Source organism: Hylaeus anthracinus, unplaced genomic scaffold (assembly GCF_026225885.1).
Source record: "Hylaeus anthracinus isolate JK02 unplaced genomic scaffold, UHH_iyHylAnth1.0_haploid 11989, whole genome shotgun sequence".
Lineage (NCBI taxonomy): Eukaryota > Metazoa > Arthropoda > Insecta > Hymenoptera > Colletidae > Hylaeus > Hylaeus anthracinus.
In genome coordinates this window covers 10,596,431-10,613,297 of record NW_026534337.1, presented here as the reverse complement: position 1 = coordinate 10,613,297, position 16,867 = coordinate 10,596,431, and the positions used below count along the sequence as shown (strand labels likewise).

The 16,867-nt window shown below is 37.1% G+C and overlaps 2 protein-coding genes across 2 annotated transcripts in view; both read left to right on the top strand.

Annotated features, from left to right (window-relative positions):
* The window catches only part of LOC128887880 (neurotrimin-like), an 88,897-nt gene extending 79,562 nt beyond the window's left edge, over positions 1-9,335 (top strand). Inside the window, exons 2-10 of the mRNA XM_054144340.1 lie at positions 3,858-4,064; positions 4,395-4,735; positions 4,912-5,056; positions 5,513-5,788; positions 6,703-6,809; positions 6,936-7,125; positions 7,214-7,246; positions 7,495-7,612; positions 7,746-9,335. Of these exons, the coding sequence (XP_054000315.1) occupies positions 3,858-4,064; positions 4,395-4,735; positions 4,912-5,056; positions 5,513-5,788; positions 6,703-6,809; positions 6,936-7,125; positions 7,214-7,246; positions 7,495-7,586 (1,391 nt within the window). The 3' untranslated portion in view covers positions 7,587-7,612; positions 7,746-9,335. The remainder of the gene's footprint in view (positions 1-3,857; positions 4,065-4,394; positions 4,736-4,911; positions 5,057-5,512; positions 5,789-6,702; positions 6,810-6,935; positions 7,126-7,213; positions 7,247-7,494; positions 7,613-7,745) is intronic.
* A 2,622-nt stretch (positions 9,336-11,957) lies between these two features.
* On the top strand, positions 11,958-16,077 carry LOC128887881 (APOBEC1 complementation factor-like). The gene is made up of 5 exons (XM_054144341.1): positions 11,958-12,662; positions 13,216-13,390; positions 13,953-14,275; positions 14,521-14,650; positions 15,532-16,077. Exons 1-5 carry the CDS (start codon positions 11,958-11,960, stop codon positions 15,630-15,632), a joined length of 1,434 nt encoding a protein of 477 aa, XP_054000316.1. The 3' UTR covers positions 15,633-16,077.
* Positions 16,078-16,867: the final 790 nt, after the last annotated feature.

Below are 16,867 nucleotides of genomic sequence, written 5' to 3'. Positions count from 1 at the left end.
TGTCTAAATAATATTTCATTTTTATATTATGTAGAATAATTGTCGCCGCCATTTAAGGTGTACTACTATTATTGGTACGAGGATATTTAAATTTAGACAGAACGTTGCAATGTGCATTCCTCGCAATAAACTGATGGGAATATATGAATGTACAATTTTGCAAGGTTAACGCATCTCAACAGAAATATCTTCCACTTCTGTTTCTTGCTCTTCTATCATTATCGTTCAGGAGATACTCATATCTACACAAAATCCTTAAATTGCAATATTATTTGTCACGTTAAGACATACGAATACACTCAAAAATACACTTCGCAATAGATGCATGTAAATAACGAAAATGATTATTTTCTGTATAATGGAACAAACAAAAATTCCAAAAAATATCCATACTTCGAATTCGACCCTATACATGGACATTTACATATTTTTTCACCTATTCTCCAGTTGATACCTACCCTTACATTCTTACCGAGTGGAATAAACGGTTTTAATTCTTCCAGCTTCTCAAGCAATCACGCGGTCGACTTTCAGGTCAAGCATCTCGGGGTAACTTAGTTTGTAGCTCGAAATGGGTTCGTAAGTAACAATGGTGAGAGTACATTGAGCAATGGGACATCGTGGCGTCTTTTTAGGTCGTTGCTAAGGGAGTCCAGCGCTAGGGGGTTACTAGCTAAGTAGAAACAGACCTGCCGGCATGTGGTGGTCAGCCATTAACATGGTTCGTAAGACATTCTCGGTTTAATCGTACCTCTTATTCGATGTGACGGCATTCACTTGGAGCAGCCTTGGATACTTTCACCTAACTCGAGTTTATTAATAAAATTTCACGTTGATTGTTGTTTGGTATTGGGGACATTCTCGAACTGCTTCAAACCCTCGTGATGAAATTCTGCTGGTTCGTGGAACAGTCATAATTAAAAAATAGGTATGAATTGTTATAGTTGTCGGTACCTCGAGTTTAAGGAACTACTTCTTATTTTATTATTACCATTCCAGTTTTATTCGTTCACAATTAGCTGTGCGCATTTTTGTAATTTTCCTTTTGAATTTCTGGAAGTTACAATCCTCCATGTTTTAACAATCGTATATATATATTCTACGAGAATCTAGTTCTCGTCTTCCAGGTCTATCGATATAAACAAAATTATTTTATCCTACAAAAATAAGAGAATGTCATCCAATGAATTTTTTTTTACTAATATTGTAGTACATGTATCAACAATGGAAAATATGAAATGAACATCTATAAGAAATTTTGTCGATCCTTTATACTTGTACAACATGTTACTATCGACCATAATAGAGCTTGTTTAAAAACGGTTCCTTGCACCTCCGATAAGTCTGAGAACAGTCTCGGAGGGCTGAAACTTCGTAGGGTAGTTTCACTCCTTAAACTTGAGTTACCACAGCTATAAAACAGTACGTGTCCCTTAGTTTTGGCCGCTCTACAAATCCGAAAGTTTCGCCAAAATCGGGGAGGGGGTATTCCTTGCGAGAGCAAGGGAAGTGCCGAAGCTGACAAAGTTTATTCAACTTTCCAACGATTTGGCCACGTTGAAGGCTTCCCTTTGGGAAAGAATACATCCACCCCTGAAATAGATACAAGTTACATTTTCTCGGCAACTAAATATGACGTGGCTGATATTTGATTAAGCGAAGATTTATAAACGAGGAAACTCGCGGAATGTACATTACGGAATTAACATTGTATTCTTTCATAGTTTAACAGTCGTTCATTTATCCTAGTAGAGTGTACTTCTCGTGTACAAAATCTAGAGGAAGAATCAAAATTATTTTGTCCAGCAGGAATAAAAGGAAGTGTGATCTAATGAATATTAATTAAACGTAGAGAGAAGTAAAGAAACTTACAAAATTGCAAATATTGTTTGGTTCCCTATTTCATCAAATTATTTACCTGTAAGTTCGTGTTACTTCTTCCACTGTACTTTCAATTTGCATTCGTTACATCAAGTTTCTATCTTTTCCTTTAGATCGATAAATAATTTCGATTCTCCCCGAAAATTACTATACGTCCTAATTTCAAGCGAGGTTTAACTAAATTCCTCTAATCCGAGAGGAACCCAGAAAGACCATGCCACCAGTACCACTCGTACCCCTTCGAAGCCACCGAAACAGTCCTCCATTCAAATCCACGTTACGATCTTCGTCGCCTAATATTCGTCGCCAAGCCAAGAGCTTAATCTGGTCGCGTCGTTTGAATGTTATCGACGCGAAACAAAGGGTTAAAGGTAGCGTCGAAAGCGACCCGAGATATTCGGGGCCGCTTTCAAATTTACTCGGACGTTATCAAAGCCTGGTTCGCCGTGCTCTGAATCCGAATATCCCCTCAGAATCGAGCCACCCTCGAATCGAGTATAAATCCACGCGGCCTGCAATAAAGGATACGCGAGATTTCGAGCGTCGACAACGTTTCCCTAGCGCCGCGTTTTGGCGAGCGTTGCCTGGAGAACTGGGTCACCGATCGTGCTTTTACCTGACCAGTGTCCATAACGGAATCGAAAAGGTTCCCAGCACCGGTGACAAGTGGCGTTCCGAGAGTGCTGGCATCGCTCGATTCATATTTTTTCTCTAATAAGGGCGTGGTGTCTGGTTAAAATCGAACCTGGGCGTATATAATCGCCTGTACGCGAGGCCGACCTGCCTGAAAACGGGGTAAACTGAGCGTAGACACGCAGCCGAGGGTGTGGACCTCTTATTTCGTTCGTTCTACCGTTTCGCATCGCGTTCTTTATTCGCTTTAACCGGACCGCTAACGATACCCGCGCGTGGCACGTGAAGGAGCAGGAAAGCATTGTTGGAAACGACGATACGGGGGCCGCGTATTATTAGAAAACGGTATGCGCTTACATACTGCCCTGAAATTAACCGCACGTCGTGCACTAGAAATCTAATTTCAACCTGGCGTGCCCCACCTTCGCCGATTGTTTCAGGCTCTCGCGAGAAGTAGACCGAGAATACCTGCGGAAGAATCGGTCACGTTGCTCGTGGAATAGGTCAACAATCTTGGTACGAATAGGTGATGACATCAACATGGTGCGTGTTGATTTCACCTGGTTGGCTTCAAATGAAGTTGGGGTTGACTGGACGTGTAACAGGAAGATCAATGATTTTGTTTTTATTAAAGTTTTACGAACGACTTCGATGATTCGTTATCAGAGAATGTTTAGAAATGTTTGTCAATGGTACAGACGGCACGAGGTCCTTCCCAATATCCAACTGAAGTCAGAAAACAAAATGCAAATGTCTTATGATAGTCTCCATATGAGTATTTTAGATTTGTTCCCAACTATTTCAATCTAATTATTAAAAGTTGACGTTTTTACCACGACCCTAAACTGTTGCGTCATATAAATTCTACTACATCTTTGAAAATACAGAGTGGAGAAGCAAGTCAGTCGATACAACATGTACCTAATTCCCTCTTCTAATAATTTCCCATAAAGAGTTAGTAATCTAGTAATTCTAAAAACAACTCAATGAATTCATGTACTCCAACGAGTACATGAATCAAATTGAACGACTTGGTAGTTCCGCGAAGGTGCCCCTGTACCTATTTCCTCCAGTCTTTTCCATTCGAATACTTTCTGTATCTATATATGATATATCTTAGATCACTTGTGCTTTCTTTCGAAAGAGATTTCTCGATTTCATTCTGGGTTTATTACGCATTACAGTATTGTCTCGAAATAAGGAACTGAAGAAATGTGTAATATTTTCTCTTCTATTTTCGCGTAGAAATAGAAAGAACCATAGAAAGTCCTCGACTCGATGATACGTTACTATCGATCGTCGCGGAACAGCTGTTAATCAAATGCAACAACCTTTCGTTCCAGGTTGGTGCAAACCAGCCAAGAGCACCGAGGGCGAGGAGTACTCCGACGACGATCCACCGTCGTCCGATTACAACGACGACGGCGACGCAGTCGACGACAACGATCCAGGCACTATCGAGGAACAACCGCAGATAATTTCGAAAGGGGATAGTATAAGAGTCAGGAACGGGGGTGTGATTCGGCTGCCGTGTCTGCTGAAAAATGTAGGTGAGTGCCAAGTTCCAGCGTCGAACAGTCCATAACTACATAACGGAAATAAACTGTTGGGCCAGGAGAAAAATTCTATCCATTATACGTGAAATTAAATGTGCAATATTTGACAAATATTTTGTACAGTTAACATTCACCGTATAGTTTTACATACGCTGACTAAACGTATAAACACTTTCGTTTACGTTATAATATGAGAAGGTGTTCTACGGAGCATAGTACCTTTCTTTCTTTTAGTGTAAATATTAGCTCGTTTCGTACTTGCGTAACGATGTAACCTGTTTGAAGATTCACGAACGCTCACGGTAAATGTTTGGATTGTTGCAGAGAATGTCGCAGTTACGTGGAAAAGAAATAACGAAACCCTGTACCTTGACAGCATCGCGATGACGCAAGACAATAAGAGGATCACTCGATTCCCGAACAACACATTGGTGATCTACCCTGCTACGGTAAATGACACCTCCGATAATTACGAGTGCAGTATCCTCCAGGAGCCGCCTATCACGATCAAGTACAGGGTGCTGGTGGACGACAAATCTCAGATACCGAGCGAACCACTTATACGAGTCACCCCTGCCAAGAAGGTCCAAGTCAAAGTTGGCGATAGTGTCACCCTTGGCTGTGAAACATCTCAACATCCACCTCAAATTAAGTGGTTCCACGAGGTAAACGTTTATTCGAATCAACGACGAGCTACTTCCATCAGACAGTCGAGCCAAATTATTTTTCTGATAATCGTCTGCCCTGACTCTCGCGAAAACTATGTATATCTACAAGAGTATTCGAGTAACTTTTTCAATGTTTATATCGTTTTCATTCTTTCGAATTTCCTCTTTTTCAGAGCACGAGGCTCAACGTCGACCCCGCCGACAGCAATCACATCACCCTGCACAGAGTTAGCAAATCCGACGCAGGTCGTTATATGTGCTTACTGGAGGACGGCTCCAAGGATCCACCTCTAGAGACCATCGTCCTCGTCGTTAATTGTAAGCATTGGAAACTCGCGTTATTCTAACGAACGTCCTGTACAAAGTGTTACAGGTTGTTTTCTTAAAGATTAATAAGGATATCGACGTCAGTTTTGTCTCGTTTCAACACATCTTCATTCATTTCCGAGAGTTATTCCAACTAGTGTCCTGGATTATTTGTGACGGGCTGTTTTCTGATAGATTAATGAAGATATCGACGTCAGTTTTGTCTCGTTTCGAACACATCTTCATTAATTTCTGAGATTTATTCCAACTAGTGTCCTGCGTTATTTGCGACAGGCTGTTTTCTGATAGATTAATGAAGATATCGACGTCAGTTTCGTCTCATTTGCAACACATCTTCATTAGTTTCTGAGAAAACAGTTTGTAACGCGTTATATGGGACACACTGTATGCACAAGCGTTCGCGCGTATGGTTAAATCAAACACCATGGAACGTATTTGTTTTCATAGATCCTCCTGAAATAGAGCCAAAGAGGAAATTGGTGCATACCGGACTGGGCGTTGAGTCAGACTTAACGTGTGTCGTTCACGCTCATCCTCGCGCTAATGTGACGTGGTACAAGGATCAAATGGAAGTCCTCCCGGAACCCGGAAGGATAGAGATCGAAAATCCGGAGAGGTCGCACACCCTCAAGATTTTACACACCGAACAGAAGGACCTTGGAAATTATACGTGCGTGGCGAAGAATAAATTGGGTCGAGCTGAGAAAATTGTTCGCCTTACCGGTAATTAAGCTTTTATCCAGTTTACGAGAAAAAGGGGGCCATCCCACGCGAAATCGAACACTATTTGGAGCAACGTTTCCAACTTTACCCAGACTTGGATTTATTGTAGTTTCCGACGGGTTTTAAACATAGTTCTTTAGACGTAGAACTTTCAAAAGTTCTCTCTCTTGTTTTTTTATTTTACAAGCGTTTGGAAAATGATGGTAAATTTTGTCCCGTTGAATTTTAACCGTTTTTCTGGGTGCTTAAAGTAAGGACATCAAGAGTATCGAATAAAAATTATTTTAGTTTCTTTCCTAAACAAAGTCTGAAACGTTAGCCCACAAAACTGTCTCGCGTTGAAGAAGTAATACATACTTGTTTAATGTAATTCAGCCTCGTCGTCTTCGAATGACGGTGCGTTTCCGGAGGGATTAATCAGGAAATCATCCAGAAAGTTTCTAGAAGGTCTACAGAAGCAGTGAAATCGTGAAACTGTTGCAATAAAGGAGCAACAACTATTTAGTATTCTGTCCATCCAAGGATACGTCCACGCACAATGATGGAGAATCACTGACTTGGAACTTCCACCGTCACTTTATAAGGGAAAGATTCTCCGCGTCATTCGAGGATCGTAGTCATTTTTTCATTCCATTATGCGGTGGTTCACTCAGCGCGTATATGTGACCGTGTAGTAGACGATGATCCGCTTTAGCAACAGTTTCACGATTTCTCCGATTCGCTACACCTTTCACAGACTTTCTGAACGATTTCCTGAATAATTGACCGTTTCATCCAACCCTATTTTACGAGTAGTGGACCAATAACACAGAGTAATTCATCCAAGGAATTTAGTAAATTATCTCTAGCCATTTTCGAACATTATCCCTGCATACAAAAATGGATCGACGGTATCTAAAATCATTATTTTTCAGGTGCTCCGTCTCAAGCGACTGTCGCCAGCGGTGAAGTGACCAGGAGTGGTTCAGGATTCATTCTGAAATGGCGACTGGAGAGCTACTCGCCAATCACCGAGTACAAGGTATTTCAACTTGTATACAATTCTCTGTCTACGAAAATTACACTTTATCGCTTTATCGTTCCGTTCGATAAAAGCTTATAACGTCCACGAAAAGAATTATTACTGAAAATCCCTGAATTATTGCAGCTGGAGTACCGCCGTAAAGGAGATGACTCATGGATCGTTCTCAAGCCCGTGGTAACGAATGGCAAGGGCAATCAATTTATCGTTGAGCACAAGATCGATGGACTTCAGTCTGGGTCGTACGAAGCGATCCTTATGGCTAGAAATGACTTCGGATGGTCTCAACCTTCCGAGCCACACATATTTAAAGGAGGTACGAAAATATTAACGCTAGCCTCATATTTTGCTGCGTAGTAAACGCGCTGATTTATTACATTCTAATTCGATTGTTTTCGTTGCAGAATACTACGACGAGATCCCGGATGCTGAAAGCGGTAAGTATCGCGATACATGAACGATGGAATTCGTATTCGACAAAGGGCATACAACTTGGTCCACTTTGATTTTAATTTACTTTTGCGGGATTACAATCGTTCGATAACTTCGTAAATATAAGTAACTGTACTGTTAACGTAACATTATACGCGAGTGTGCAAGTTGAGGGTTGTAGATACCCTTGTAGATACTAAATTTATTACACAAGTAAGATTGTTTTATAAATTTAATGTATTTGTAATTCTAGGACCGTCAACAACAGGGACTGCTTCTCAACCCGCGATAGCCATTTCAACGTTACTCCTAGTCGTTTCGTCCTGTGCCTTTACAAGTCTGTAATTTACTGAACTCCTTAAACTACGTAGGTACGTATATTGCTTAAAATAATTTAATTGACGTTAATAACGGATGAAATTTGTTCATTAAAATTTGAAACAACCTTTTATAACGGCACTTAATCTTTAACTATGATTCTAACCAATCGTTTTTAACCCACAGATAATTTGCTGCAGCCAAAGCGTACACCAGCAGATATAATGGTGGGTGTAGTGAAGCAAGAATGTCTAGGAGAACGGTGGGTCTCTAGTGTAATATATTTTTTAAAAATAATCCGATTAGTTAGGTGTATTTTAGACACTCATCTGTACGACTGCAAAATGACACGAGCTAAACGGTTTGCGTTCTTGTTTGTCGTTCGAGTGAGAGACGATGTTTCAAAAGAGTATCAAGGTATCACATAATTCTTGAACGACAAGCACGAATACTTCTTTGGCATTTTTATGTATTATTTTTTAAAGAATTTTTAACGAATAGAATTAAATTTCTCACGAATTCGCAATCGATCACGGGCATTGTCAACATATACGAAGCTATTGTTTTAGCTAATTCGAAGTTAAATGTATTAGATAATTCTCCTAGATGTTCTGTTATGTATTACAAAAAAAAAAAGAAGAAGAAGAAGAAGAAGAGCATTTTAATTGTACTCTAAAACGGGAGTAACTATAAGGGATAGTGTACTTTAAAATATATTTATATATCTATATATATATTATATATATATACGTATACATAATATAGTATTCACTGTACATGTATAAGTTCAGAGATACATGATTATTATTATAATTTATTTTTGTATGCTTAAGATCACTAGATCCGTGTTCTATGATGTTGCTTAGTGCCATGTACGCATGTTTTATTCTTTCACGATCGTGTACAAAACCGGCACTGATATATTGTCCCCCATACGCGAGAACGGCGGACACGTAGGTACCTAATGTGTAATAGTAAAAAAAGATAATGTTACTATAGTTCGTCGTTATGATTTATGTACTGGGTCGGCGAAAATTTGTGAATTGAGAGCAAATGTATGTACTACATGGCTGCCACGCTATAGGAATTAGTGACTAAGAAGGCATAAAATCAATTGGTTGCTCAACACAAGGATCAACCTCATTATATTGTTTGGTACAAAACGTAAGCGAAATTTTCTTCAAATAATATATTTTATTTATTAGATAAAATTATTCATTAATTAAATGACCACGCAATAATTTATTCGCATAAACTTATATTCATTCAACGTGATGTGCAAAATCTTTTTTACAAAATAATGGATCAAAAGTTAATTAGACGTCGTTTTTGACATAAATTGCGATGGAGAAAGTGATCTTGACCGATCAATTGATTTTGACCATAGGAATTCTTCCTCTTTGTTTACGTGCTTTCAATTCAGAGAACTATAAAATATTCATTTGTCTTTAACGTAAGTGTGATGGAATGCGTGGACACGAGCGTCTGTTGAGAATGCGAGATGTGATGTATCGTTTTCCAAAATAGCTTGGTAGCTTTAGTACCGATACACGTCGTTATAATGAGTTATGATAATCGTTACAATCAATAGATTAACAAGTAAACCGTTGTACAAAAAAAAAATAGTCCGCCCCGTGAAACGGGTGCGCGTCATGTAAACGTTAATTATAGAAATTTCAGTCACGCTTACTTCGATACTCTGTACATGATACCGTTTCTTTTGTATAGTGTTCGTTGCATTTATTCGTTTGATAATAAATTGGTTTCATAACTCTGAATACTTTTAAGCGAGGATGAATTATATCACTGACTATCGGGCCTGAAATAATAACGAATATCACGAAAGGATGATTTTTTTTTATTCTTGCGTAAAATGTAGTAGTATATACTTTGCACGTGATTGCAAATTACATATACGAATGTAACAAACATGTCCTCATGTATTGGAAACTTTTGTAATGAACACGTGTGTTGAGTCATTAACGCAAATTACGATAATTGTCCACAGAACTTATGGCCGCGAATAATAATGCAATCTAATGTAAAGTGCATACGATGCTAACGAGAAATGTATTAATCGTAAAAGTTATAAATCGTTGAAATAAATACATTAAAATTATCCAAATCTCCCGTATACTGTTGCAGTTTCGTGACGTAATGAAATAATTTTCACAGGTATGTATATAATTCATTATTAACTGCAAATCAATAAATAAGTCTATCCAATATTCAAGAATCGTTTCTGCAAAGATCTGTGCTGTTGCTCTGCGCTATTAATTACCTGTTAACAATGTTTAAAACTCGTCGATTATATTAGTGCTCGCTTATTCGGTATTTGATTAACAGTCTATAAATAATGTATCTAATTATTTATATGCTTTATGAAGTGCAATAATCGCATAGCATGATGACAGATATTTGCGTTCGAATTAAATAGTCATGTACAATTGTAGGAAATGTACGGAACCGTGAAACTTTTTTTCGAAGTCTCGTATTAGAATCGGTTCGAAATAACTAGGAACACAAAATGGTGAAGGAGGTCTGCGATGCCACGGTCGAGCATGCGTACTAGTTTTTTAGCGTCAGTAAAGTATCTAATACGACCAGAAAACTGACGCCTTTAGGTCCCCCTAAAGAAAAATACAAGTATAATGAATCGGGACCACGCATCGTTGACTACAGTACTGCGCGTTCAGCTTTTTTTCGACGCGCATGCACGAATGGGAGCAGAATCTGCTATCACAGAAGGAGGTTTATCAGGAGCTGAGAGGTTAGAACGAGAGAGGTATAGAAAAGGATAACTATCGATTGAAACGAGAAAGATATAGACCACGGTAACAAAATGGCGGACCACTGATTTAATCAGAAAAATAATAAAATAGAAGAAAAATAATAACGTTCCCTGCAATTAATTGGTAAACTTTTATAAACGCAATGTCAAGTTTAGATCGTTTGCAACATGTACATATGAAATTTGTAAAAATTTTATGGCTAGATTAATAATTATGAATATTACTTGAATAATGTTCGTAATCGCTACACGATATTAATTGGTTGCATTTGTTACTAATTTTCTAACAAATCGCCGTTTATTTATGTATCAAAATAATCGCAATGCGAGGTATAAATCTTTGGCAACAATCAACCATTATTTTTGTAAATATTTTCGTTGTATTTATTTAATTATGAACAATATTTTAATGCCATAATTTCTTTCTTTTAGCAATAAGATTTCAATATCGTATTTTTAGCCATAGCCGGGACTCAGTCGACCCGACTGGCACCTTCGAAAAATTGGTTGAAGTTAACAGGAGCATAGAATAGCAAAGGAGTTCTACCAGGAGTGCGCCTGAGCGATATACGTAGTTAGTGAAATAAAATTAAGAATTTTGTATTAATAATATTACGAAGTATGTGTAAGTGCAATAACCATTGTTAAATTGATTTGTCACTGAAAATAAAGAACTAAGAACTAAGTGAGAGAGAAATCGGACAATTGTGCGAGAAAGATAGAAGACGAATTTGCGTATGCGTCTTAAATAACTTACTCAAGAGTGTCTCAAGTAAGACGTTGAAAATGAGGCTTTATTCAATTTATTATGAACAAACGGTTCGATGAAATTATTTGATATTTTGCTTACATGAACGTCTTAGAATAAAAATTCAAAAAGATTTCTCTTGTTAATATCCATAGAAAAGGTTTGCAGCTGAATCTGGTAACCAAATATTCGAAATTCATCAAAATACAGCCTGCACATTGTGTCGTAATCATGCAATAAATATTGTATAAATCAATATTTGATTGAATATTGTGATTAAATTTCGATCAGGATATAAATAATTACAAACAATTTCTTACCCAGGGTAGGCCGAAATAGGTGTGACAAGTCCTATCTTCATTATCAGATTTTTCCTTTGACACTTTTCTCGAAACTGCACTGACACGAGAGTTATGACTTGACTGGACCACACTGTATAGCAATATTAGAACCCAATGCATCGTTGGCGGTAATTTTCACAAGTGTAGCCAATGAGATATCGTTATTCGACACTGAAAGGCTTAATAATATAACGGACATCTGGTGCGTAAAGCTCGCGATCCTTTCGAGATAATAAACGACACGCGAGTGCCTTTCTTCTCGTGTCTTTATTTGACATCGAAGGCAGCCTCGAAATTTATCTCCTAACTAAGATCGTATAGATGTATCGGCGATGTCATTCGATACTCCGGATTGGTTTAGGGGTAAGATAGACTTCAAACATTTCCACCAACTCTGCCCGGTTACGCGAGGGGAATGGAGGTGGAGGGAGGTAAGAAAAAAGAAAAGGATTGAGGGGGTCGGTTCGCAACTCAGTCCGTTTATCCTTTTCGTTGCGATCGGATCGTATTGTCTCGTAATGGACGCACAGAAGAAAGTGAAAAGCAGATCGGAAGCTAGCACGTCCGAGTGCCAATTGACTTTAAGATTGCTGGAAATGTTACAAAGAACGAAGTACGAGTTGGTCCAAGAGAACGGACAGCGTCGTTTGACTGCCCCCGAGATAATTCGCGGAGAAAAGCAACGCACGAAGGGCGCCGAGATTTTTCTCGGACGTCTGCCACGCAATTGTTACGAAGACGAACTGATGCCAATTCTCGAACAAGTGGGTCGTTTGATTGAACTGCGGTTGATGCTCGATTTTTCTGGATCTACACGCGGTTACGCGTTCGCATTGTTCGAGAATTCGAAAATCGCTAGGCGAGCATGCGCGAAGCTCAACGGTTACGAGATCAGACCTGGTCATCGTATCGGCGTCGTTAAATCGGTAGACAATTGTCGGTTATTTTTCGGCGGTGTGCCAAAGAACAAGAGCAAAGAAGAGTTCTTTGAAGAGCTGAACAAGATCCTCGACGGGATCGTCGACATTTATCTGTATCCAAGCGCCCACGACAAGACGTTGAATCGCGGTTTCATCTTCGTCGAGTTCAAGGATCACAGGGCTGCCGCCATGGCGAGAAGGAAATTAATTCCTGGGAAAATAATGTTATGGGACCACGAAATTGCTGTCGACTGGGCCGATCCCGAACCTGGAGATCCCATCGACGAGGAGATTATGGAAACGGTAAGATTTTTATGTATAAACTTTGCGAATATTCTAGAATCGATCATCTTTGAACCTTCTACGATGAGAGATGGTCATAATTCTATGTAGATAATTCGAATAAGATATACAATTGTTTGTTCATTTCGTTAAATAAGAATTAGAATTTTAGTTGCAGAATTAAATATTTCGTAATCGACGATTCAACTGATAGAACGTACATCTCGAATACATTTATATAAATAATTTATATAAATTTATATAATTTAATATATATTATAAAATTATAAAATTAAAATTTATAAATTAATTATAAAATTTATATAATTTAATATTTATATAAATTTATATAAATAAATTACTAGGCTTCGCATTTGTACGCATTTTTAGGGAATTTTAATGTGCAAGAAACTATAAAATGCACACGTTTTGCAATAATATAAAAAAATATTGAAAGTCAAGTTTATAATATTTGCAGAGTAGAATAGAAGTTTACAGTGATAAATTATTTGTCCATCTACAGCGAAATTATTTTTGAATAATATCGATTACACTAGATATTTATTGATCGCAGGTTACCGCTTTGTTCGTGCGAAATCTTTCGTTAGACATTCAGCAACAGAAAGTTCGAGACATATTTCAGAAGACCACGAAAATCCCTATATTGAAGTTGAAAAAAATTAATCACTTTGCGTTCATTCATTACGAAAACCGCCAAGCAGCTCAGACCGTAATGGACATTATGACAAGTACGTTTATCTTCCTTATTTACTAGTTCCTTAGTAATTTATTTAATTAGTAGCAAAGCGTACGGATACAATAAAAAGGCCGATTTCTCAATCTTAATCAAGCCTCTATTCTTATGTTTCGAATCGCTAGTTTAGAAGCAGCTTCAGAGTTGAAGAAAGAAAATCAAACAATTTTCGAATAATGCATATTGGTGAACAAATATTTACACCAGCAAAATCCATAATGGGGCAAATACAATAATCAGTTTAACTGCAGATTTACCAGCTAACAATTTATTTTAAATAATCTTGTGTGGTAAATACTAAGTAGTTAAAAGTTAATACAATATTATCGAGGCAGTAAATTTGAAAAATACAAATAAATGCTTTCATATCAATTACAGCCTTTTTCTTTGGTTAAAAATGAAAGATCGTCTTTTGTAAATTCAATTCCTCTAACTTTCAAAATGGCCGTCAACTATTCCGTTGAAACGTAAAAATGGCCGCGCGACTAAAACTGAGAAATTTGTTATTCTCATTTGATGATCTGTTTATTAACTATTATATAATAAAAAAAAAAAAGGACCTGGCGGTGTTGCTGACGCGGAAGGCTGGGAAATACGTTGGGCAAAGCCAATCGGAGCTACGAAAGTTTTGGAAAGGCAGCGATGTATCAACGAGGCAGTGGCAAAGTCGAATTCCCATAAATTCGAACCAAATCGTGGCAAGCATACTCCACCGAAGAAAGCCAACGTCAAAGATGTGGCGGATTTGAACGATAACAGTATAAAGGACGTATCCTCCATACACATGACCGCCTTGAAGAGTTTCATAAAAGAAAAGTTCAACGCTGCCTGCTGTTTCAATTGTGTACACATTCCAACGCCCTCGAGTTATATGTGCAAAGTAAGCGTTCGATTATTTCATTTTCTTACGATTCATTCCAAATTAAGTCTAAATTTTGGAAATTTAATATTCTGAAACGCAATAAAGAAAAATTGATCGTTACAATGATTACATTCGTGAAATTTAGAACGTTTTCAAACCTTAAGGAAGGAAACTATATTAGAAGTTTCTTAGTCCACGTATTAAGTGTTTCTTGGAATTTTTGATTTTTTTTTATTAATTATACACTTCTTGTGTTTTTCCAGATAACTATCCTCAAAGAGACGACTCTTCTTTTCGAATATCATGGAAATCTGATGCCCACGAAGCAAGATGCGATCTCTGAAGCCTGCTCTAAGATGTACCATCTCATTTCTACTACGTTCCAGAATTGCGGTAAGTGATTTTTATTAAAAGTAATCCTATCTGAAAGCCCACGTTATAGAACGATAGACGAGGATGGGCAAAGTTCTATTTGCATGATGAAGAAGAACACTGTATTTTATTCGCGATGTTACATATAATTTCATTCGATAATTCACATTTTAATTTTTTTATAGTTTTATTTTACGTCGTATCTACTGCTTGGTTATTAGCGATGGATTTCATTGAGTTTCTATTTAGCTAGTGAAACTATACTTACTATTTTAAAGATTAGTGTCTTTTATAGTATCTTAGAGATATTTTATGTCGTTTAGCACATGTTTCTGTAATATTAAAGCTATCCCTGGGATATTAAAGCTGTCCCTGGATTCAATATGTATAACGTATAAAACGTTGATTATATTTCATTGATTTTTCGAAATATTCAAACAAATAAGAATTTTACCCATGTCTCTGGCGACGGTTCAAGGGTGAATCCTCGGAACTCGCTATCGCCAGATGTCCAATGTAAACAAGTAATATGATACCTGGCTTGTTTTGACGCGTCCAACGGAATTCGTATTCTTAGAGTGAATCTATCCTTCCCTTAAATAATAGAACAATGCCCACTTCCAGTACTCGTTGCGTTTGGAAACTTCCATTTTATTTCTAACAAATGTTTGTTTATCGACAAATATTTCGATACACTTACCCTAAATAACTTTAGTGCCACGATCAGATCGAACTTAATTGATTGCTTAGAAGGGCATTTTTATTTGAAGAAAAAGTAACGAAACAATAACAACCAATGATGCTGGATTTTATTAAAATAAAGTCGTATAAAAAATAGTAATAATCAGAACATGCTAAAGGAATATTTTTAATTGTTTTTTTTTTCGTTTGTTATTAAACAGCGCTGCAACAACAAAATGAATTCTACCGCATGGAACAAAAGCTAGGTAATTCTGCTATTCTGTCGAATCATCACTGGAATAACGAAATTGATTATAACTAATTTACTTAACCATACGACGATCGTTCATATTATTTATAACGTAGAGATCCGAAAGCATGATAGCTGGACATCAAGAAAATTCTAAACACTTGAATTCAAACACGTTTTTAAGTTGATCATTTTTAATCTTTTAAGATGAAATTCGAATTCAATTTTAATCGAAAATTTTTACGGTCGAGTTGGGACTTAATCCAATTTCCGAAAGACCTTCGCCGCAACAATTCGATTTTGATATATTTAATGTTAAACATGGTGCACGTTTTTATTCATTAAAAAATAATGCTAGAGAGTAGGCGCGACTTTTAAAACTGAAGCTTGACAAAAATGGATCGTATGCTGATCTTGAAAGATAATTCAGAAAATCTGATAATCGCAGGTTCTCTACGTTAAACATTATACATTTCAAATATCAACTTACCGATTTTAATACGTTAAACAAATATTTTATTGGTATTTACTATCGTTTGAATTACATATGCATTATAAATGGAGTATCAATAAGTTGCTTAAACGTTTGATTGAAATCCACGATAATCAATATAATTTTTTATTATTGTTAACTGAATCTAGAACAGATTGGAGAAATCATTGTTTTCTTTTTTTGTTCAAAGGCGTGTTTGTACTTACTACAATGCTCAAACGTATCGCGTTTAGTTTGTCACGATTACTTTATAAGTCTATAGTTTACGACAGCAAATAAATAAACATATTTATACGTTTGTTTATTTTTTCTTCATTCATCTTACACAAGAGACATAAAACAGGATATTTCACCCAGAAGAAATTGGTATTTCAATACCAAATGATTTAATGAACATTATTTCCTTACAATTAACATTAACAGTATTTCATCTCACGCTTATTTGTCAGTAAAATTGTTTAATCAACCATAGACCAAAGTACTAACTTCTCTTTTTAAAGTTACACTAAATAACGATCGTCAAGGAGCAACATTATTCGGTCTTCGGATGTTAGGTTGTAATCGGATAGAGTACGATTGTCTTCCAAATAATAACCTCGAATCCAAAGCCTCATTCTCTCCGGTTTCCACTTTCGATGTCTTTCATGCAATAATTCAGCAAGCTGTTGCTTTAGATATCCAATTGTTTCCGAATAACGCATTCGTATCTGCAAACGTGGACCGTCCAGTCTGCATATCGTCACAACAGGTTGACATCTGCATACAGTTTGACATTTGCATACTGCCATTTTTATCTTTTGACCTATACCGAAGC

Coding starts and splice junctions, on each gene's coding strand:
- LOC128887881 (XM_054144341.1), top strand. CDS start 11,958: ATGGACGCACAGAAGAAAGTGAAAAGCAGATCGGAAGCTAGCACGTCC. Junction 12,663..13,215: donor ACGAGGAGATTATGGAAACG/GTAAGATTTTTA, acceptor TATTGATCGCAG/GTTACCGCTTTGTTCGTGCG. Junction 13,391..13,952: donor CGTAATGGACATTATGACAA/GTACGTTTATCT, acceptor AAAAAAAAAAAG/GACCTGGCGGTGTTGCTGAC.